Genomic DNA, 23,890 nt, shown 5'->3' on the forward strand with positions numbered 1-23,890 from the left:
GAGTGCAGACGGACGGACGAGGAGGGGTTGCATGATATGCCCGAGTATCACCGGTGACCGAAGCACGAATGAACGAACTGGACCAACACTATCCACTACAGAAACACTAGTGACCAGGCACGGGCGAGCGGACAAGAGCAGGACCACCCGCTCTTGAAACACTAGTGACCAGTACGTATACAAGGACCAACACCAACGCTACCAGTCTACCCCTACCCCAGGAACACAAATAACGAGGCGTGAAAAATTGCTGGAAGCAATTGAATTTTGTAACTTTACACTAAACCTTGAATGATAAACATGAGACAAGCTTGTTCATGGCTGTGAAACGAGTTAAACGAGTTGAGTTTACATGCCCTCAGCTGGTTCCCTACGTGCAAGTTTCCGAATACATCCTCACAACTCGTACAACCCCTGGCCACCGTCAAGAGATGTAGTTGGGTCGACTGGCACTTTATAAACGTTATCTCCACAAGACACTACGAAAGATGAACATGTACCAGATGAAGCATTGTATAGTTCTACACATATCAATATTCCAAGCGATGCTGTATCACGAAAGCGGTTCCTTTCCAGGAAGGGATACAGCGAATCTAAAAAAGCCCACATCAACACATTTTCCTGGCGATATCTGTGTTTAGACAACACGGTCTTTATAACACGTAAGTGCAAATGCGAAAGTCACAAACAGAAGAAACTGATCACTTCTTAACCTTGGGATCTCGGTCGGAGGGTTGTGCTGACAAAAATGGGCGTGAGTAAGCTTAGGTTACGACACATGAGATAAACCTTTTTACTTAACACTTCTTCTTTTCCCCAAGAATGAGGATAATCCTGCCAGTGAGCAGTGCTGTGCTTCAACCTTCCTTACACTCGTAATGAAGCTGACTACGAAAAAAAACTGGCGTGTGTCACAAGACATATATAACTTGGTAAGTACCTCGTTACAGCATAGTAAGATGACATCCAGGAACTACAAGAAAAAAAAAATCAGTGAAACAAGAAAAAAAAAGATATCAAAGCATCGCCACGGGAAAATAACATCACCCTACGGCAGACGAGGAAGTTAAAAGCTCTTTCACCCGCTGCACAAATATCTTTTGACTTGTGATCCGGGGTTTGGAACCACGGATCGGCCCACCGTAACAACACGAACGCTTCCGTAATATCATCCGTCAGGCAAAGAATATGGATTCCCGTGGGGTATGGTGTATCAGAGGTGATACACGAGGCTCCTGGTGGTGGTGAGGCCGCTTCCTTCCATCGGGTCTCCAGCCCATACCCCCCAACAATGGTCGTGTGACAATGGCAGCTCCCTGGCAATACCTGCCTCTCCCACGCCGGCTGACTCACACGCCCAAAGCCGATCAGGCCTCCCTCTCCGTCCTCCTCCGGAGCCCCGAAACCTCGACGTCGCGTAAGGAACCCCGATGCGATGTGCGACCATAAAACCTGAGCTGTGGTGGTAGATATCGACTAGGGTTACTCCTCGAACGGAGTCGTATTTGTCTTTCCTTCCTTCGTGTCTCTTGTTCACATTGCTGCGAGCAAGAGTCGTCATCTCATTGGCCACTTCCTTCCCATTACACCTCCGACCCCGACGCATCCACAAATCCACCATCCCCTACACACACACACACACACACACACACACACACACACACACACACGCACTTCTGCCGAACCTTCACCCATCCCTCCTTCATTTTCTCCCCTGGAGGAAGGACAAGAATGGAGGCATTCAGTGCCAGCCTACCGTACCAGACCCGTGTATGAGTGTGGGGGACAAGATACGAGCGATGTGTCTCTCATACAAGGGAATGATTATGAAATTTCTATTATCTTCCGCCAGCTCCAATCCACTCAATTGCCTTCCCAAAGCCTCGTTTTCCTCTCCCCCTCCCCCTCTCTCAACCCTCTCTGCCTAGGTAACAAGTGATCCTCTCTCTCTCTCTCTCTCTCTCTCTCTCTCTCTCTCTCTCTCTCTCTCTCTCTCTCTCTCTCTCTCTCTCCACCCACCCCTCTATATCCTCGTCTTCACTATTTTACCTGTTCTCCATGTCAAACTTCCCCTTCTATTTTTCTTGCCTCTCCCACTTCCAGAATCTCTTCCCTCCTCCTTTTCCTCCTCCTTCCCCCACACATCCCCTCTTTCCCTTCCTCCTCCTCCTCCTCCTCGAGTCGCCTCGTCTTGTGAGATCACACGGAGGAAGCTGCCTCTGCGAGCCAGCATCCAATACTGTTCGATACCCAATAAAACCCGGTATTCACAGATATTCAAACATTCGGCGGCGGTTCTCATGCACCGACTTGAGAGCCTTTATTCATCAGTCAACAGGATTTACCCAATGGACAAAATGCACAGTGCGAACACGAGTTTTCTGTAAGAGAGAGAGAGAGAGAGACTTAATCAAAGCATATTGAATACAGTCTGGCTACCGATTCCTTTAAAAGACTTTATATATACATTCGATGATGACAAACACACACACACACACACACACACACACACACACACACACACATACATACATACAAACACAGACATTTTTACTGCCAATACTTGTTTGTCAACGCTGTGAGCGCTGGTCCCGTACCTCCAGCTCGGACGACCAGCGTCGTGTTCCCAGCGCTCACTAAGTCAATTACGGGCGAATGGTCGAAAACTTGCCGTGAATACACGACTTCCGTAATGCACTTACACAGTCTTGTTCACGGGAGGCAAATCGGGGTTTTCCTCTCTCTCTCTCTCTCTCTCTCTCTCTCTCTCTCTCTCTCTCTCTCTCTCTCTCTCTCTCTCTCTCTCGACTCTCCCTCCTTCACAGATACCCTGCTCCCCCATCCCCCCCCAAAAAAAAGCTATACATTTCTATTCACCTCACCTCCCGCAAAAACCTTCCGCGACCTCTCTCATCACTTGAAGCTGGCGACCTCGCTCTGCCAGCCTTGCTAATTCACATTTCCTTGGGGGAGAGAGAGAGAGAGAGAGAGAGAGAGAGAGAGAGAGAGAGAGAGAGAGAGAGAGAGAGAGAGAGAGGTCTGTGCTTCTTTTTGACGGACGCACCACTTCCCTGTCCGCGATGGTCTCCCGACGTTCGACTTCGACCGGCCGTTCTAATCTGCTCTGTCCCTTTAAACCTCCCAGCAAAATTTAGGTCTGAACGTTTCCGTCTGCCTTCATCTCGCCTTCCAACGTTGGTCTTGGACGTTTGAATGCAACTCTAACCTTCCTTTATGGAATGTTTATGTGCATCCAACCTCATCCCCTTTACTATTGGTCTGCCCTGAAACAGTGGTATTGTGCTTGGTGTAATAATAATAATAATAATAATAATAATAATAATAATAATAATAATAATAATAATAATAATAATAATAATAATAATAATAATAATAATAATGATAATAATAATAATAATAATAATAATAATAATAATAATAATAATAACAATGATAATGATAATATTAATAAACGATTTATCAATGTAACCGCAGCTGAATGATGAGACACAGAGAGAAAATACAAAATATAAACCGTGAGGCAATAAGAAAACGGGGAAGGGGTGGTTTACCAGACTTTCAAATAATCAAAACAGTGACAGTCAATTGATAATGATGATGATGATGATGATGATGATGTTGATGATAATGATGATGATGATGATGTTCACTATATGGCTGGGATGTGGAGCTGTTCTTGTGGCAGTCTGTATGATTTCATATGGGTTCGATGAGACAGGTTGTGCTGAACTGCACCCTGGGGGCCGAGGGGCCATAGACAGAGACAGATGACGGTGGCAAGGATGGTGCAGTACCTTCCTCCCGAATCGGGAGAACCAGACTCTTGAAACCAAGAAGGTCCAAGAATGATCTTTTGCACCTTTTTCTGCACCTTTTCTAGTAGACTCTCTCTATACATGAGGCATTGCGACATCTTAACAGTCAGGTTGTGGTGAGCGTTAACCAACCCCTGGTTGACGAGACGCATCACACAATCTGCAGATGAGAGACAGGAACGCACCATCAAGGCTCCTACATCACGCCAACAATATTACAAAGAGAAAGGAAAGCCTTCGCCATTAAGCAGTATCATAAGCCTCGTCCAATATAAAAGCGATATCACAAGCCGGGTTATAAAAGGGAGCCGATATCACAGTCGGCGCTTGAAAGAAGAAGGAAAAAAAAAGAAGTATCTACCGATTACGTCCACCAGAAATCGGTGGATCTGCCTCAGAATCCTGGCGTTTGTTTCCCCTCCCGAAAAAAAAAGACAATAAAAATCGATATGGTCTCTTATGCTCCAGTTGTTCCTCCTGCTTCTCTTCCATCCTCCTCTTCCTCCTTCCCTTCCTCTTCCTCCTCACTCCTGATTAACACCTCCTCCTCCTCCTGATCTAAGTCCTCGACAACAGCCCTTTACCACACCATTCCTCTTCCTCCTCACCCACCCCTTCTCCTCCTCCTCCTCCTTCTCCTCCTCCTCCTCTAAGTCCTCGACAACAGCCCTTTACCACACCATTCCTCTTCCTCCTCACCCACCCCCTTCTAACCTCCTACCCTTCCTTCCCATCCTCTTCCTCCCTCTTTCTCCCCGCTTCCCACCTCCCTGGCAACACCTGACCAAGTACCATCCGCAGCCAACTGAGACAACCCTGACGACACCGGGAGTCTTCACACAAGCTTGACGAGAACATAAGAGGCTTTGGATGCAGGTGGTGACCAGCACGGCATCAACTGCAGCCAGCGGAGGCGGCAACATAAGGGCGACATCTCAACCTGCAAAAGGTCAGTCTTCTCTCTCTCTCTCTCTCTCTCTCTCTCTCTCTCTCTCTCTCTCTCTCTCTCTCTCTCTCTCTCTCTCCTCTCCTCGCACTTCACTTCCTCTTCGCCCTTGTAACTACCCCTCGCTTGCGTGTTTTATTCCGCCAATCTGTCCTTCCCTCTGCATCTGAGGGTGTCCGACAGTCTGTCTGTGGATGTGTTCCTTGCCGTGGTCTACTGTGGTGGCTTAAGGCAGCATATTCCACCACTGTGTGTAGAGTATGGCTCCTCCTCCTTAACTGGTCTGCGCAAATCTTCCCTCCCACACCCTCACTCGCCTGGCTGACACGCTCCTTCCCTCACACTCTTCGTCATTCATGCCTCACGTCTTCCCGTTCTCGTAGTTCGACCTGTTTCATCTATTATCAGGTCTTCCCACATTCCCACTCTGGCCTGGATCATCTCTGATAATCACTGTGAATATTATCATTATTACCGTTATCATCATTATTATCATTATTATCATTATTTCAATTATCATCATAATTATCATCATTATCATTATCATTATTATTATTATTATTATATTATTATTATTATTATCATTATTATTATTATTATTATCATTATTATTATCATCATTATTATCATTATTATTATTATTATCATTATACTACTACTATCATTATCATTATTTGTACAGCCATTACATTGATCATCACCGTATTGAGAGCCTTACACAGTCATTTCACAGAGGAGCGACGTGCATGCCCAACCATCTAAGCCAGCAGGCATGACCAGCACCCAACAAGGGTCTAATACACACTCTTCATCAACTATGCCTCGATACGTATCGTATGGACAGTGGTGGGTGTATAAGACTCCGCCCCAACCTTGGAACAAGACAACATGCTTCAATCTCATCAAGGATAATGGGGGAGTGATATCCAAAGGCAGCGGATACAATTGAGGTCTGTGGAGAAGCGGGTATTGGACACACGCAACCTGAACTCCATCTTCAAGGCTCCAGCTGGGGCTCAGGCAGTGAGTAATTGCATCTAATGAAAGCAATCGAACACGACCCAAGGAAGGTGATGATGCCAACGACTCCATGAGAGATTCTGACGATGCGTGGTTTACCTACGGCCTTCAATACCAAGTGGTTCCAGTGTTGGGTATATACGAGTCGTCTCTCCCCACAATCTCATCGACGGTGTCCAGAATCCTCAAATCCAGGAATCGCAATCTCAAATTCGTACTCCCAACCGAGGGTCAATTACTCGACCAAGCAAAAGGCTTATGTCTCCTAGTTAAAGAGGTGGGTTCATAACAACCGGCTGACGAGATTAAGTTCACCAGACTTCACCCTGATGTAACTACAACACGTCACAAAGAACTGCAGGAGTCATAGGTCGTTCTACACTCAGGATCTAATGAGATCTCGAGGCATCAAGGATTGAAACCCTGAGCCCCCACACAGACCCACGAAGAGGTCTGCACTAGGGTAGGGTTCACACTATGTTACACGGGAAGCCGGTGGTAAACTGTGTTGCTGAGAGTGTTGGTCGTCTGCTGGAACAGCCTCGTCCTCCCCTGCTTCTGCACATGTAATTTCCTTGACACGGAGGGAACTGACACCCGGACAGTCTCTGGGATAGCCCGGAAACCGGCATTGCTACCCGGCGTCCCTCACTATCCATAAGTTACCAGATGCCGTCACGGACAACCTTGTGGGCCTATCTGCAACGGCAGGATGCGATGCTATATCCTTCTCTAGTGGCCGTGGCAGGAGGAGGATCTGTTGGAAGGTATTGGAGAGAGAGAGAGGGAGGGAGAGCCTCTCGCCTTCTCCGTGGGATCGGCCACGGGCAAACATAATGCACAGCTGAGAGTTGTATGTCCCGGCTGTATAATTGTCCCGAACAGCGTGATATTGAACAGGACAGAGTCGCCCAGGTGACGAGAGGCGACGGGGAAGGTTCCCCCACACGATGAACGCACCACACAAGTACCCATGACTACCGAAGGTGGGGAAAGTCTGGCCACAGGATGACTGAAGGAACAGTCCTGCCTGCTGATGTATCCCACCTGGGGAACGTAGAGTTGGTAATCTTCGTATTGTACCTAGGGACGGACGGACTCGCATGTACGTTGCGTGCTCCTGCAGGAATTAATTATGGATGGATCCAGAGCACCTGCTTAAAGCAAATGTCATATGTGCACCTCTGCTTTGGTGCAGGGGATCGCTGTCACCTTTTTCTTATTTTCTTTGTAAGCTGAGACGACACGGGTAGCTGATGCCCTAATAAAGGCCATCCCATCAACGTTATATACATACATATATATATATATATATATATATATATATATATATATATATATATATATATATATAAACAGGAAAGTGAACTGCATATTCCTTGCTAAAGCCTCTCGTGTTTGCTATTCACAAAGTTAATGCATAAATTTGTCTTGAAGTTCGTAACAAGTGAAATCTAGTTGCACAAGTGGATCTATGTTAACAGCGGGGCTTGACAACACAGCTTCTCTCCCAACCAGCAAAATACATAAGAGGACTTAAAAGTGACCTTCATAATGTATGAGGTTCACTGGAAAGGTTGGTGCTACTCTTCGAGTTGAGGTTTTAAGTCATATTCCTGGAGCCCGAGTTTAGTTGGACTCTACCAAGCAAAGTTTCATTCTAAAATTGATGGTCAAGGGGGTCTTGGTGACCTAGAAAATGGTCTTGTTGACCTTAGAGGTCATAACTACAGCTGGTGTTAGTGTATATGTATATATATATATATATATATATATATATATATATATATATATATATATATATAGATTGCATGAAATATTTCAGGTAACAAACCTAATAAACCTTCACCAACCCCCAATAAAACAGTTTCTTCACACGCATGAGGAGGTTTTTACGAGAGAGTGATGACTGCTCTCTCTCTCTCTCTCTCTCTCTCTCTCTCTCTCTCTCTCTCTCTCTCTCTCTCTCTCTCTCTCTCTCTATGTAAATCTGCCTGAAGTATGTGTAGTATGACGGCTGGAGACGGGTCGCTACCCCTGTCTTGCTGCTAATAAGAGTGTGCTGGATTCACACAGGCAGGGGTGTTAGAGAGCAATACACATGGTTATGATAAAAAAAAAAAACACATAGCAGGATCCAGTACACACACACACACACACACACACACACACATACACACACACACACACACATACACACACACACACACAGTTTGGAGTACAGACTTGTGCCATATTCCTGAAACGTGACTTTTATATATATACATTTGTTATTCATTGTTTATTTTTCGTTGCTGGGGGATTCCAGATGTTCCCATCAGATGGTTATACGTGTAGGGTAAAAGAAGGGGGTGTGTTTCATGTGGTGTGGGTGAACGTGGCAAATGGTGCTTGTGTTGACTCTATGTGATGGCTTCAGGGAGGAGAAATATACTGTGTGTGTGTGTGTGTGTGTGTGTGTGTGTGTGTGTGTGTGTGTGGGATTACCTCCCCGTAAAGTGTTGTCAAGGGCCAGGTATGGCGTTAGTAGTGGCTCAATCTAGCCCCTTACTGCAGACCTTTTCTCCTTTCAGAGAGCTTCTACCTACTCAGCTGGTACCTATGTCTATGTATGTATGTATGTATGTATGTATGTATGTATGTATGTATGTATGTATGTATATGTGTATGTGTCCATGTGTATCTCTCTCTCTCTGTACTCCTCTCTTATCTCTTTTCCCTCGTTATTCCTCTTCTTTTCCTCCTCTCTCCACCCTTCTCCTTTTCCCTGTCCCCATTTACTTGACACGGGTTATTGGGATCTCTAGGGAAGGGGCGTTGCCTCGCGCACGGCCATGCACGCCAAATGTTAACCATTTCCATATCGTACGACCTCCCCCACCATAGCCACCCTGAATTATAAGCGTGTAGAGAAAACATTGCGTTGAGTTCGTCGATCATTTTCTGATGTGTCTCTTCTGGCACTTCTACCTGCAGCCAGACCTCCGCCCCGCCGTTCCCTGCAGATTTCTCTACCGTATGACCCTTTTCTCCCTCCCTCCCTCCTCCCGAGAGCCTGTGAGGCGCTCTACTGGGTCTTTGTCTCCGGGGCCTTCAGCAGGAGGACCTCACATGTCAGACGCGTTCTGCTGTTGGCCCGTGTCGTGTGCATGTTGAGGGTAGGAGGAGGAGGAGGGAAGGGTGGAGGAAGAAGAGGAGGAGGAGGAGGAGGGAAGGGAGGAGGAGAGAGAGAGAGAGAGAGAGAGAGAGAGAGAGAGAGAGAGAGAGAGAGAGAGAGAGAGAGAGAGAGAGAGCGCCAAGTCTGGCGATCACCGTGCCAGCAGAACCTTACGACTCCTAACGAGGCAGCCTCGTATCTTCCATTTCCCGAAACTATTTAACTGGTTATTAACGTTCACGCTCGTCGGCGGAGGAAGCTAAAAGCACGCACTTTCGGGGGGAACATTGCATCGTTCAGTTCTGGTCCAATCCCTCGCGCGCGCGCGCGCGCTGCCGGAGGTCGCTGCCACCGTTTTGAGGTCTTCAGTAATAACAGGTGTTGTATGGTAGGTGGTGCTGGGAGCCGTATACTGACACATGAGCTCAAGCTTTGACTAACGCTGTTTTGGGTGCGATTCTTAGCGTCGCTCAAGCCCCAGAATTCAGGAGTATACGTACAATGCCGGAGGCCAAGGAGAGTGTTAAACCTCTGGCCACCGGGATAGGATAGCTGTTTTTGTGAGAGCATTACGATCTGTGGCGGAGAAGGGGTTTCTCACAACCAAACTGTCTTGCTTCAAGAGCATACCTTCGATGCTTACTATTTTTGCGAAATAATCCGCCGTTCATCCGCCGACTATAACTTGGTACGTCGTGAACGGTCGTCTACAGCAGATGATGCTGTTGGGCGAGCACAGTGACGAGTGCTTGTAGAAGACATGGTGTGGGGGTCAGCACCCAGCGGCCAGTGGCCACACACTTCGACTCGGGTCGCCTTCGACCAGACTGCACCATCGTCTGTTGAGGAAAGGAGGTACAGCATCGTCGAAGAACTTCTCACTCCAATCTTTCATCCTTTCCCTGCTACTGGAGGTGGCGCATCCTTGACGTGATCCTGTAACGGAGGCGACATTATTTCCTGAGCTATAGTTACGACTGTTACACCAGTCACCGTAGTTATTACGGCAGCGTGGTGACAGTGGTTGGCTTTTACTGTCGTTACGCTCGTCAGTGTAACACGTGTATTGCCTCTAGCAACTACGAGTATAAGACACCAGACATAGCTCAGGTTTATGGCATCCATTCACTATACATCTTGAGTATAATCGTCCCGTGTCTAAACCCATTACGAAGAGGCGTGAGGAGGAGGAGGAGGAGGAGGGAAAAAGGATAGAATAAGAATCATTCTCTTAACATTTCTTAACCCCTGTGAGTCCCTACTTTCTGGTGGGAGGGAACCATCCTCGACCCCGTCGATTTACAACGACACGTCAAGAGTGTCTCCGTTGGCTTGGGTTAGGGGACGACGGACGAGGAGCGCCCTTTGGGGAAGGCGAGCCAGCGAGTGACCAAGGCGAATAATTCCTTACATTCATCGTTGAATCGGTTTTAGCCCAACCCCTTCCTTACCCTGCAGTTGCCCGACGGACTCACCATTTTCGCGAAGAGCTATGACAAGGGGGAGAGAGCCAGGTAACGGCAGCGGTAAGGAAGATCGGAGGTATCCGGTCAAGCCGGGCGGAGTCGTCGACTCTCCTCCTCCACCTCCTCCTTCCTCTCTCTTCCCCCTTCCCCGCACCCCCCTTGAATAGCCTCGCTAAAAGCTCTGCCTCGTACGCACGCCACTTGAAGTAGTTCTCCCGTCACTGTTGTTTGCTTAAAGGGTGAATTATCCTCCGCTAATTTCTATCTGCCCCCTTTTACCTCTATTTTTTTTTTGTTTTTTTTTTGTAAGTGTAAGGAGCCACCGTTGTCCCCCCCCCTCCCCCCGACCCGGTGTAACTGTCGATTTCGTGTATCTTGTGACGTCACGTTTCACCTCTCCCCCCCTGTTTCTTCGTTCCATTGCGCTTGCTGGCTGTTTCCACGAGGACATCTTGCATCATGTGCTGTATTTTGGTCTCTCTCTCTCCCTCTCTCTCCCTCTCTCTCTCTCTCTCTCTCTCTCTCTCTCTCCATACGGAATTCCGATTTGGTTTCCTCTGTGTGTGTGTGTGTGTGTGTGTGTGTGTGTGTGTGTGTGTGTGTGTGTTTTCACTTTTGCTTCAAAAATCTCGTAACTATATACGTACATTCCATGTTTGCATCTGTTCTCTCACATCCGGCAGACGCTTCGGCTATGACTGTGGTGGCAACGCGGTACATATACACAGTGTATATATGATAGTCTGGCTTCACTATACTGCAACAGAAAATGGCGAAAGGAGAGTGTCAGCCAACATTCTACATTGAATGTAGAAAAAAAAAGACAATTTTCATCATCCTTCTTCCCAAGACGTGTGTTAACGTTATAGTGGAAGGAGAACGACTGTACGTTAAATGGTGACGTCGATTCGTTATATCCGTCATCTACGTCATTCGAGCACCGTTCTGGAACATTCACTTCAAGAGCTTTGTGAGGCAAAAAATTTCGTAAAGTAACAGAGGTCGGTGTAGTGGGACGAAAGGAACACCACCAGACAAACTGTAAACACGTAAACACTGTACGTCCTATGTTGTTCACACGTAGACAACACGTCGCCGATCGCATATAAACAAAGGCGCATATCCTACAAAAAAAACCAAAGTGAAACAAAAACCCGAAATCACTCACAACTCTATATAAATAAAGTTTAACCTCAAAAAAAACAAAAAAAAAACCAGGTGTGAAATTTCCAGTCTCTTGTGTTGTATGAATATGCAGGTATGGGGGGGAAGGGGTTGGGTTGGGTGGAGGGTGAACGGGCTGGAAATAAAACCGGATATAAATGCTTCCCTCCCTTGTATGTTGTTGTGGTTGTTGTTGTTGTTGTTGTTGTTGTTTTGCGGTACAAACATTATTTATCTCTATGGTTCGTAAATTACGAAATATTCACATACGGGAATGGAAGGTGCAAGTGGCCTTTGGTGACAGTCCATCTGGGTATGTTTCCTTAGAAGGTATGAGATGCATAGCCTCACTCTAGGGTTGTTTGCTGCATAGCCTCACTCTAGGTTTGTTTGCTGCATAGCCTCACTGTTGGTTTGCTTGCTGCATAGCCTCACTGTCTTTTGGTTTGCTTGCTGCCTCACTGTTAGTTTGCTTGCTGCATAGCCTCACTGTCTGTTGGTTTGCTTGCTGCGTTGCGCCGTCTAAGAGTATCATAAGACTCTGGTCATTTCGCCTCCTTGGTATCAACCAGGACACGTACCACCCCCAACCCAGCCGGTTATCGTTGCTCCAGGTGCCAATAGGACATATGCCACTTGGCGGCTCCCGTAAGTCTTGCTTATGGTCCTTCCAGAAGGTAAGGACCCCCAGACTCCGGGCATTCAGATGAAGAGCGAATCTTCCAACAGTGTATCGCCGCCACAGAAAACGAGACTCAGGTCGGGGGGGGGGGGGGGAAAACAAAAACGAGAAGCAAAAAAAAAAAATATTACGGGAAGTAATTCGTATGTAGGGGGGATATAATAAGAAGGGGGCCGGGTGAGGATACTCCCTCAGAGGCCCAGTCCTCTGTTCTTAACGCTACCTCGCTGAGACGGGAAATGGCGAATAGTATGAAAGAAAGAAAGAAGTTCTTTACACAGTGTTTATTCTACCGCAGCTACTGCCGCATGTCCCACAAACGACTGTTACGAAAGCGTAAACTACTCCTCATGACGTCTGATAACAAGGATTATAATTTACCCAAATCATCACGGAAATTCCCGCGCGCAGTTTAAATCGCAAGCCGTGCACTACGTTTTCTTTCGCTAACGCCAAAAGATTTACGTTAACGTTAAGCGATATAACGAACTTGGCTTCCAGTCCGTTGATGTAATACGGCAAATCTGTTGAATGTGAAACATTTTATACGTAAAAGGAAAGTTTTACATCTCGCACGAACACACACACACACACACACACACACACACACACACACACACTATTTTGTTATCAGGGAGAAAAACTATACCATGAAAATAAAGAATGTTGTTTTTACATTCCTGTTGGCCAGGCAGTGGTCGGGGAGGGATCAGATGTATTCCTGGCCTCACCCAGTGTGTCAGGCGCCATGGCTGGTGGCCAGCAGGGCCACCTGACGTCATGGATGGCGGCTACCAGGGCCACCTGACGTCATGGATGGCGGCTACCAGGGCCACCTGACGTCATGGATGGTGGCTACCAGGGCCACCTGACGTCATGGATGGCGGCTACCAGGGCCACCTGACGTCATGGATGGTGGCTACCAGGGCCACCTGACGTCATGGGTCACTGTGACGCAGTGACTGATTCGCATGGACGGTCGGTGATGACAGAGATTCCCTCGCTCTTCATTGACGACCCGATGTAAGAGTCGTACAACGCTGAGGACCCCAATGTACAACTGGTAACATACAGACGACCCTTACATACGACTCGTACCACGCGGAACGACCCGCTGTACGACTCACGCCTTTTTGGACGACCCGCTGCACCACGAGTGTCGCAATTACGACGAGCCTAAGAAGGTGAAATAGAAAAAAAAATATAGATATCTCTCATTTACGAGGAACACGGTTAGTCATTCGAACACACTCCTTCATGACCCCCCCATGGCAGGCATGAGATGAGGCGAGGCCCCATGACCTGACCTGGCTGCACCAAGGATGACTTCCTCCTCCAGCGTCCATAAGGCACGTCAAACCTGACCTGGCTATCCCCCAACTGACCTCCACCTGAGCGACATCAGGGAACACTATTTTTTTTTCTTTTCTTTTTTTTTGTCCTCCGGACCACAAGGACGGAGGAAGGTGCAATATGAGGAAACTTGTCAAATATCAGTTGGGGAGGAAGTAGTGCCCCTTGCCACTGCCCGATATTACACTATAAAAGCTTGCCTGCTGTACCGCTAGCCATAAGGGCATCCTCGGCAAACTCTCCTTCATCGTGTGAGGATGCAGCGTCGCTGGAAGTCCTCCGAGAAAGAGGAAGGAAGAGAGAGAGAGAGAGAAAAAAAAAGGAGGAGAGAACTAGAGCGAAAGAGGAATATGTAGAGACGCAAGAACTTAAGGGGTGAAGGCAATATGTTTTATGACGAAGATAGAAAAAAAAAAAGATGCAGTGAATTGGGGATGATACAAAGGGACTTCCGGGATATATCGTAAAGATATGGATGGCGAGAGAGAAAGAGAGAGAGAGAGAGAGAGAGAGAGAGAGAGAGAGAGAGAGAGAGAGAGAGAGAGAGAGAGAGAGAGAGAGAGTGTGTGTGTGTGTGTGTGTGTGTGTGTGTGTGTGCACTTATTCCAGGCTGCAGCACAAGCTGGCCTCGAGACGCTAATCTGTCGTCTGGTATGTTGTCTGGCGTGAGGAATCTCACCGAGAAAACATTTGGCCCAGCGCTTCGCTTCCTGCCCACCCAAACCCACCACTGGGCTTCCCTGCCAGCCCACCCAAACCCACCACTGGGCTTCCCTGCCAGCCCACCCAAACCCACCACTGGGCTTCCCTGCCAGCGACCATCTGTTGGTGTTATCATGGCACCATGGTGGGGACGCGGCAGATTATCATCATAACCTGAGCACCAGAGTTCGAAACCCAACCTTACATCGAAGACTGAACCACGTGACACACTACGATCCGAGCAGATTGGGTACTCATCTCGAGGCTCCGGGTTCACAAAAATGTCTGGGTTCACACATACCTAGACAGCTCGGGGAAAGCTATCTCACTCACTCACTCACACGTCATTAATATTCATCATATGAATTCACGACTCAGGCTGTAGAGAGCCTCGGCCTGCTCTCGTATGACTGACATACACCGTGAGGAGGTATGGATCCGTCCTGGTACCGACTCACACACCCTGGGAGGGTTCGAACAACTGGTTCATGACTGACACATACCTTGACACTGATACATACGATTCGAAGCCTCGGATCCCGTGACTAACGCGTGCAGAGGAGGCTCTGCGAACCACTCTCCCGTGACGAGCGAGCAGCGAGGCAAGCCTCGATCTCGCGTCCCAAGAGCGACATAACGTCGCGGGGATCCGCCCAACCATATTGTCCCTCAATAACCCACCCATCGCGCGGGTCGAAGGCACGGGTCACCAGACTGGCGGGGTCGGTACTCACGGCGTCTAATACATCTTGATAATTACAGGAGATTAAACGGAAGTTTGATATCTTTTAAGAATACTCCAATGGCTGCATGAAAGTATCCCCTATATATATATATATATATATATATATATATATATATATATATATATATATATATATATATATATATATATATATATATCCATTTTATTTCCTCTCAAACAAGCATTTCCCTTACAGATACTGACACGTAAGTCTCTGTGGGTGCAGCAGATCTGGTTACGGTCAGACTGCCCCACACAATACACTGGTAACACTCCCAGGTGATCTGTGTGGGGCCCCGTCGTTGTCCCCAAAGCCTGTCCGGACACCTCGACACCCTGGGCTAATCCGGATAGCTTTTCTGGACACCTCGACACCTTGGGCTAATCCGGATATCCTTTTTTATCTGAATAGGTGTGAAGACCTTCTCTTACCAGCAGGTGTAGCAGGTCCGGGCAACAGCGAGGCTCTGTGTGTGTGTGTGTGTGTGTGTGTGTGTTGGGGTACAACACTCATTATCTGAACCTGGACACTGACTCTCTCGTTACAGCCGCAGACTACAGCCTCCCCAGCGCGCTTCTTGCAGCAGAGGCCATTTCCCTGTACCGCGTCACGTCACTGCCAGTGTCCATGTATGTTCCTGTAACTCTCTACTCATGTATTCAAACGCTCCCTGCCTCTGCAGTTCCCTTTGATACATATATATATGTCCAAATACTGTCTCTTGCATACTCAGTTCACGCCCCTCCTCCATTTGCCGGATGAACTACGGCAAGTGCGGTGAGCCCTCGTTACATACACACACACACACACACAGACACACACACACACACACACACAAAGAGTAATACTCGCCTTTACTCTAAGCCAAGGGACATCACGACTGCATAACACAGTCTAATTCTTGAAATTTTACAAGCTTGAAATACCTCCAGCCTTTACGAGTACCACCGGGAGCGAATCTGGGAATATCCATTACCGAGTACATCATCACACTGACCTCGCTGACCTCCTCGGGGTCAAGACGGGGGGAGCTAGCCTGACCTACCTTGTCTTTAGCGGTGTCATCGCCCGTCGCGTCCTCCCCCTGAAAGAGAAGAGATTCGTGATCACTTCATCATCCGTGTCAGACGTTGCTCATAACATGTTCTACATCAGTTGATTATGACTGGTGGAGTCATAGTCTCTCTCTCTCTCCTTCTAATAGTAAGACTGTGTACCTTATCAAAGTCTAATCGGACACCTCCCCGGCCAAACACACCTCACTTCATTACTCCCCACAGAACATCGCTCACTACAACTCCCCATTATCGTGAGGGAGGGCAAGGGATGATGCCTGGAACCACTGGTATCAAAAAGCGTTTTCTGGGCATCAGAGGCCAAGGAAAATTGACCCCCGGCGTGCAGGACGAGACACCGAGACCAACAGCGAGCCAGGAGCAATGCCCACCACGTCTGACATACCAGCACTAGCGAGGAGGAGGAGGAGGAGGAGGAGGAGGAGGTCTCAGAGCACGTCCAAACTTCCTATGTGGAGGTTCAGAATTTTCATACCATGGGACGTGAAGGATCAGGTCGACACACCACACACCTCACGAGGGGGTGAGGACCCACAACACACACAACTCTCCTCAGGAGGGCGTGAGGACCCACAACACACACAACTCTCCTCAGGGACAGCCAGAACACGGCTGAGGATGCCGGGCGTCAAGACCGTCCTCACCACAGACGAGGAAGACAGCAGTAAAACATTCCAATACACAGTCTTGCTTTTCTCCCGTGCTCCTCCCGGAAAGATTCTCGTCTTAGTTTATTTGGTCCAAGTGTTGTTCCCAGGGCCAGTTTGAGGCCCGACACAAATAAGAAACGGACCTAACTCACGAAAAAAAAAAACACCGTATTACTTTTCTTTTTCTTTTTCTTCTTTTAAAACATTTCCAAGAAGAGTGACTAATATTTTGACATGTAAGGTTGGATAGTGATGACATTGCCTTACGTACGCACTCTGGCTGCGTACGGTGTGCTCGGGGGGAGCTTGATAACTCGAGTGTGTTGTGAGTGTAATGCGTGAGTGCGTGATGACTATACCACGAAGGCGCTCGTGTGTGTGTGTGTGTGTGTGTGTGTGTGTGGAGGGTATCAAGAGAGTGTGGTGAGCGAGGCACCTGAGAATATCAACAGCTCTGACCAAAAACCTTTCATCATAAAAAGTTTGATATGTTAACACTGAAGCCACTGGCCTCCCCTCCCGACCACCTGCTCACCGGCTCTCGCTAAGCCAATAACCCGATTAGAAAACCTGTTAAAAAAAAAAAAAATCAGGTCGACGCTCTGGAGTGGTTAGTTGCAACTTGCATCAGTATATATGCGTCCTCCCACTTGAGAGTGGCTCTGCCACCCTTCTCGGACACCTTTCCATAACTCCAATACCGCCGGCCGTCCGGGGGTACGACGTGGCTGAGGCACTGGCGGTGGTGAGGCGGAGTGCAGAGGAGGAGACGCGAGTGGGAGGGAGACTGAAGAAGGAGACAAGCACTCAGACCGACACAAGAAGGGAAGGGATAAGGTTGGAGGGGATGAGTTAAAAGAATGATAAAACACTTGGGGATGGAGGAGGGTCAAGGAAGAGTAGTGTTAATGAAGAGGCAAAGAGGATTAGATCCGAGATGGTGAGGGGTGAAGTTTTACTGTTTAACTACAAGAGAAGTTAAGTACAGAGCTGGGTGGCATCACTGAAACTACAGAGTGAGGCAGAGGTGAGGTGAAGACAGCGGAAGACTGTGTCGACATGGATGCCACAAGAGAAGTCTACGGTTCTACAACAAGATGCCGGGGAAAAACAGGAACAACAGGATGGAATGAAGATACGAGGCAAAGGGCACAAAAGAAGAGGAAGATTTTTAGAGGAAGCTGAATGTTCCAGATATCATCTGTGCCAGGAAGGCAAAAGTTGAAGTCTTGAACGAAAACAAAAAAAGTTACCATGTTGGCACTTCGGTTAAAGGAGAGCAAATGCATAACTTCACTAAAAAAGGCGAATAAAAATCTAAGTAAGAACTACAAGCTATTCTGGAGGTAGCTCAACCGGTGGAGACTGGAACTCTGTATGGAAAGTGAGGGTGTACTAGATAACTTTACTTAGGAGATTACTGTGGACAAAAGATGAGGTTTACCATTGGAGAAAAAGAGCACTTTAAGTAAATCAACGACTAAGATAATGCTCATGCCAGAGATTAGGGGTCGGGAGTGTGTGGCATAAAGTACAGAGAGAGAAAGTCATTACAAACGAGGAGGTTAAGACGGCAGTAATGTACCGTAGGAACGAGAATAATAAAAATCCGGCTAGGTAGGGAGATTGGTGAAGGGTGGAGGAGATGGACCTCCGGCTTAAAGACTCACAAACTCTGTCTAAAGAGGATGACACAGTGGAAGCGTACGGATCAAGGGATCAAAAAGTAGTGGCGAAACTGACAGAGGAATACACCGTCCGTCTTAGTACAAGAGGAGAGGTGCGTAGCACGAATGTGTACGGTCGAGGTATATGGTTTACTAGACTCTTTTACTGGCGAAGAGACGACCTTACGAAGAGAGGAGGAAAATGAGTGCACATGAGGATACCAGAAGGTAGAACTGTTGATCCTGAGTCACTGGAAAGGCAAACGTCTGATTATATATATATATATATATATATATATATATATATATATATATATATATATATATATATATACACTCGCTGGAAGAATAAACACACAGAAGCTCCAAGCTTCCGACAGTATTTCAAGCCATTTTCAAGGATTCTTGAAAATGGTTTGAAAACCACTCGAAAGCTTGGAGCTTCTGTGTGTTTATTCTTCCAGCGAGTTTGCTCATATCAGAGCTTCGTGTGTGTGATTTACTCTAATGTATATATATATATATATATATATATATATATATATATATATATATATATATACATTTGGCTTCTCTTGCCAAGACCATTACGGTCCAGCCACCTCCAGGAGGACGATGCTCCTCTTTCCGTCTCTCCCCATCTTCCCCATTTCCATTATCTCTTTCTTTTCCTCTCCCGCAAAACTCTCTCTCTCTCTCTCTCTCTCTCTCTCTCTCTCTCTCTCTCTCTCTCCTTCCGGCCACTCCTTCCTGTTTTCTCTGTCTTACTGTTCCATCCTCCTCCTTCTCCTCCTCCTCCATTATATTCTTCTTCCCTCACTCCCTCTTCCTTTTCCTACCTTCCCCTCCTCCTCCTCCTTCTTCTTCACCTCTTCCTGAACCAACTAATCTCGTATTCACTGTATCCGACAAATATTCACATCATCACCATTATAAGAAGAAGAATCTATCAAATAATTTAATCCGAAAAAAAAGTCATTTGCTGAAGCATACCGTCTCTTAACACCATTGTCTTGTTGCCTCAGTTCACCGGCTGATGCTCCACGAGGGTCAAAGGCTCAGTTCAAACAAGTCCTCTCCTGACCTGAGGAAAACATTGTCTACCACAGTCGTGCAAACAATATCATCATCATCATCAACCATCTACACAAACCATTGAATTGGTGGTAACATCAGCACCGGTTATCGGCTTCGTTTGCAGAAAAAGAAAAAAATTTCTGAACTCGATAATATATTTTCAATGAACACTTGAAATACAATCATAAGCCAAATCTTATTAGGGCAGGCAAATTCTTACCTTACACGCAATGAAAGGAACAGCAATATATATATATATATATATATATATATATATATATATATATATATATATATATATATATATATATATATATATATATATATATATAACTGCACGGCTGGGAGCACAAACCAGTTATTTTAATTCACAAAACTTTTTGGAAGGAAAACCAACCACAGCCAACACGGTGCACTGAGGAAATTTCATTTGTAAGAGAAAGTGAGTGTGCTCGGTGAGAGCCAGTGAGCTGAGGGACGGAGGGCCCAGTGCGCTGAGAAGAACGAGCGTTCTAGGGGAGAGGGAGAGTGTCGAGGGAGAGTGTGTGGGTGCATGCGCTCGGGGAAGAGAGTGAGCGTGCTGAGGGAAGAGTGAGTATAGGCTGAGGAAGGGTGAGGTTGCTCAGGGAGAGTCTGAGTGAGAGAGTGAGTGTGCTGGAGGGAGATGACTGTGCTGAGGTAGAGTTCGTTGTGAGGAAAGGTAAGCATGCTAAGAGAGAGTGAGTATGATAAGAGAGACTGAGTATGCTGAGGGAGAATGAGTACGCTGAGGGAGACGGAGCATGCTGAGGGAAGCGTCAGTGAGACGAGGCAGACTCAGACGTGCCAGCGAGGTAGACTTCTAGCATGCGTGGTCATTCCTACCAAACCTAACCTTCACATCTTCGGCACGGGCCAGACTTACATACATTATCTATCCAACCACCTCAAGTACAACGACGGTACCGTCCACAATGCGTGGGTACTGTCACTCCCATTCAGCCAGTGTGGTGAAGCCGCCGTTGCACGAGCTGTCGGCGGTGCAGACGTCTATCCCCCACCTGAACGTGTGCTGCGCGACAGAGCTCTTGGTTGTGTTAATGCAGTCATGAATAAATGATCCTGCACGAGAGCCGTCATCTCCTCCGTGCGCCTTGTTTCTCTACCACGGAAAATATCACGCGTTTATGCCCAATGCTAAATGGACCTGGAGTTTACTATGTACCTTTCTTGTTTCACCTCCCAGGGCAAAAGTACAATAGTTTCTCTTTAAAGTGGCGAAAGTTAAAAGTATTTAGCAGTAAAAGTACAGATATCTATTTTTTTTTTTTTTTACGTTAAATCCTCAGACCTAACTCGCACTCACGCATGAAGCTACAGCAACAGGCAGCTATGAATATATGAAATTCTCTGAGATGTTTACATCTCATATGTAGAGATAAACAATGTATGAAAACTGCTTTACCTTGAGGAGACAAGCTTTAAAACTGCTGTGTGCACATGTTCTAGGCCTCTGATGGATTTCAACAGATCCGTAAAATTAGTTAACATGATGATAGTCTGTGTTTTCTTTGTGATAGAGGAGACGGCATGGGCAAATGAACGCTTCTTTCGCTTCTTGAATATAAAAAGAGGAGAAAATGCGCATTCACGTGCAAAATGCGCATCCACGTACAAAATGCGCATCCACATGTAAAATGCGCATCCACGTACAAAATACAGCACGGCCAGCCTGGGTTAAATATGTTGTCTGACGCCACCCGCAATAGATAAAATTTGGAGAAAAGAATGAAAAAATTGAAAAAAAAAATCAAATGTTTGGCCATCCAGAAACACCTTATGAATAGGTGTTACTGAACGAGTGAGCGTGTGTGGTGGAACCCGCAACCAAATGAAAAGGCAAACTCCTAATACTGAGACAATAACTAGCCAATTTTTACGAAAAAAAAAACAGATATAGAAAAAGATAAAAATCCCGCGTGATTGTCGATACGATACTGGAGCCTTGCACAACGCACGCTGGAACACTAGCGACATCTGCCACTGCATAAAAGAGTTAGAGGACCACTGTCAACAACATGGCAATGGAATACATCAATTCGCAATGGCAGTATTATGTTTTCAACAAAATATGGAGATACTATTTGCTCCGAACTGTTATTTTCTAAACCAAATACTTCACACACACACACACACACACACACACACACACACACACACGAGTGCAAAATACTCTCCCTGTAATACACAAATAATACTCACACACGAGCCATCTGCTCAAGTCATCTGCAAACGCTTCACCTCCGAATATCTCAAGTTCTAAAAAGGAATCCCCTAAGGGAGCAGTTTTTTCTTCCTCCACTCCTCTTTAATCTCTTTTTTACACCACCTCCCTCTGTCTCCCCTCCACCCAGTACCCACAGTCTTCTCCCATGTGCAGACGACGTCACACTTCCACCACGACACTCCCACGCTACACACGCACCGATAAGCATGCGAGACTACATCACGCAGTGGCAAAGCCTTCGTTGAACCTAGGTCGTCTGCATCCCAATCGAGAGATCCACCCCTCACCTTACCCTCCTCATCTCTCCACAGACGTGAACCACTCCTGCACCCTCCCACTACCCTGGATGATCAACCACGACTCTCCTCACTCCAGAAAACACCCAGCATGAGACACGCATACGACACACTCACACACAACATTCACCCCGCGCATTACACACATCGGAACAAATCCACCTCAAAAACACACTAAAACATCCGCAGAACATTTGCTTGGGAAAAAAAACCAAAAACAAAAACAAAAGGTCATTATCCTCCACAAACAATTTAACGGCCGTAGCCCAAACAACGCCTGGCATGCCTGGTCACCCACCATTTCGAAAACAAACATAACAAAACTGGAAAAATCCACAAAACAAAGCAATCAGAAAAAAAAGAAGAATCACCAGTTGCATGACAATAACACTCGTCCGACACCTGCGCAACGAGAAGGACAAAAATACTTTTAATACAACCCTACTTCAACGTGATCAGCATTCAAATCTATACGAAAGCACTGAATCCCTCCCATGAAAGCCATTTCAAAAAACACGCATACTTCCACATCAGAGATAGGATGCCCACCCTTACTTTAGCACATTACAGCAACTTAAAACCTATACTCACAGATTCTCCTTCCTCCAACAACAACACACATAGAAATCCACACCGTAATGACCCAACAAACAACAAACCCGATCGTGAACTCCAGTCCACTACATATACACTTACCTAAAACTGCACTCCCCAGACACGTTCGTCACACTTTTTTTTTTCCTAACTCTGTACACCACATATGTCTTCAACATAACAAACATCGATTCAACATATTGCAAGACCTTTCTTGAACAAGAGGAAACTTCCATACTGAATCCACCTTGGCTTCCATATGTTCAACCCATCAAGACACGCACATCACCACACCTCTTGGTCAAGGGCCTTGGCCGGTGAACGTGGTCAGCTTCCTGGGCGCCGCAGAACCCCATAAAATACTGTTCTGCAGGGTCCTGAGGCGCACACACACACACACACACACACACACACACACACACACACACACACACACACACACATATATATATATATATATATATATATATATATATATATATATATTGGATACACCATCACCTCACAGGGTTCCCGCTTCAACAGAACCCTGCAACCTCGTTTCGTTGCAATATATGAGAAATTCAAACCCAGCACTGTCTCAATAATTTCCAGCCCTGCACTGTCTTAATGATTAACGCGTAAATTTCAGTATTTGATACCAAACATTTCAACACTGGAGGTGTTGGTGGGTAGGTAAGGCGATGGTGGAGAGTGGTATTAGTGGGTGAGGTGTGTGGGGGTGGTGAGTGGTGTAGGTGGGTGGTGAAGGCATTGGTTGAGGTGTGTAGTGGTGATGAGTGGTGTACATGTGTGGTGAAGGTAGTGGCCGAGGTGTGTGGTGGTGATGCCTGGTGTACATGGGTGTTGAGGCTAGTGGATGAGGGGGGTGTGTGTGTGGTGGTGACGAGTGGTGTACGTGGGCGGTGAAGGTAAGTGGTGATCAGGTGATGAGAGTAGGCGAAGTGGTCGGCCAGCACTGGCTGTGGTGGTGATGGTGTACACCTGACAGTGCTGGTGGGGGTGACATCACAGGTGATTCCAGAAGTGAAGGTACTGTGTCCGTGAGAGTCGTGGTGGTGGTGGTAGTGGTGACAGTGTTGGTGGGGGTGGTTGGTGGTGACTGTGATGACAGAGGTGGTGGTTGTGGCGTGGGTGCTGATGACTGGTGAGGGACGAGTGAGGGGGAGTGGGGGGGAGGGGTCGAGTGAGG

At 46.9% G+C, this 23,890-nt stretch overlaps 1 protein-coding gene across 1 annotated transcript in view; it reads right to left on the minus strand.

The window, feature by feature from the left end:
* The window catches only part of LOC139760948 (uncharacterized), a 225,301-nt gene that overhangs the window by 50,913 nt on the left and 150,498 nt on the right, over positions 1 to 23,890 (minus strand). The window contains exon 2 of the mRNA XM_071684734.1: positions 16,118 to 16,156. Within this exon, the coding sequence (XP_071540835.1) occupies positions 16,118 to 16,156 (39 nt within the window). The remainder of the gene's footprint in view (positions 1 to 16,117; positions 16,157 to 23,890) is intronic.

This window comes from Panulirus ornatus, chromosome 38 (genome assembly GCF_036320965.1).
Source record: "Panulirus ornatus isolate Po-2019 chromosome 38, ASM3632096v1, whole genome shotgun sequence".
Lineage (NCBI taxonomy): Eukaryota > Metazoa > Arthropoda > Malacostraca > Decapoda > Palinuridae > Panulirus > Panulirus ornatus.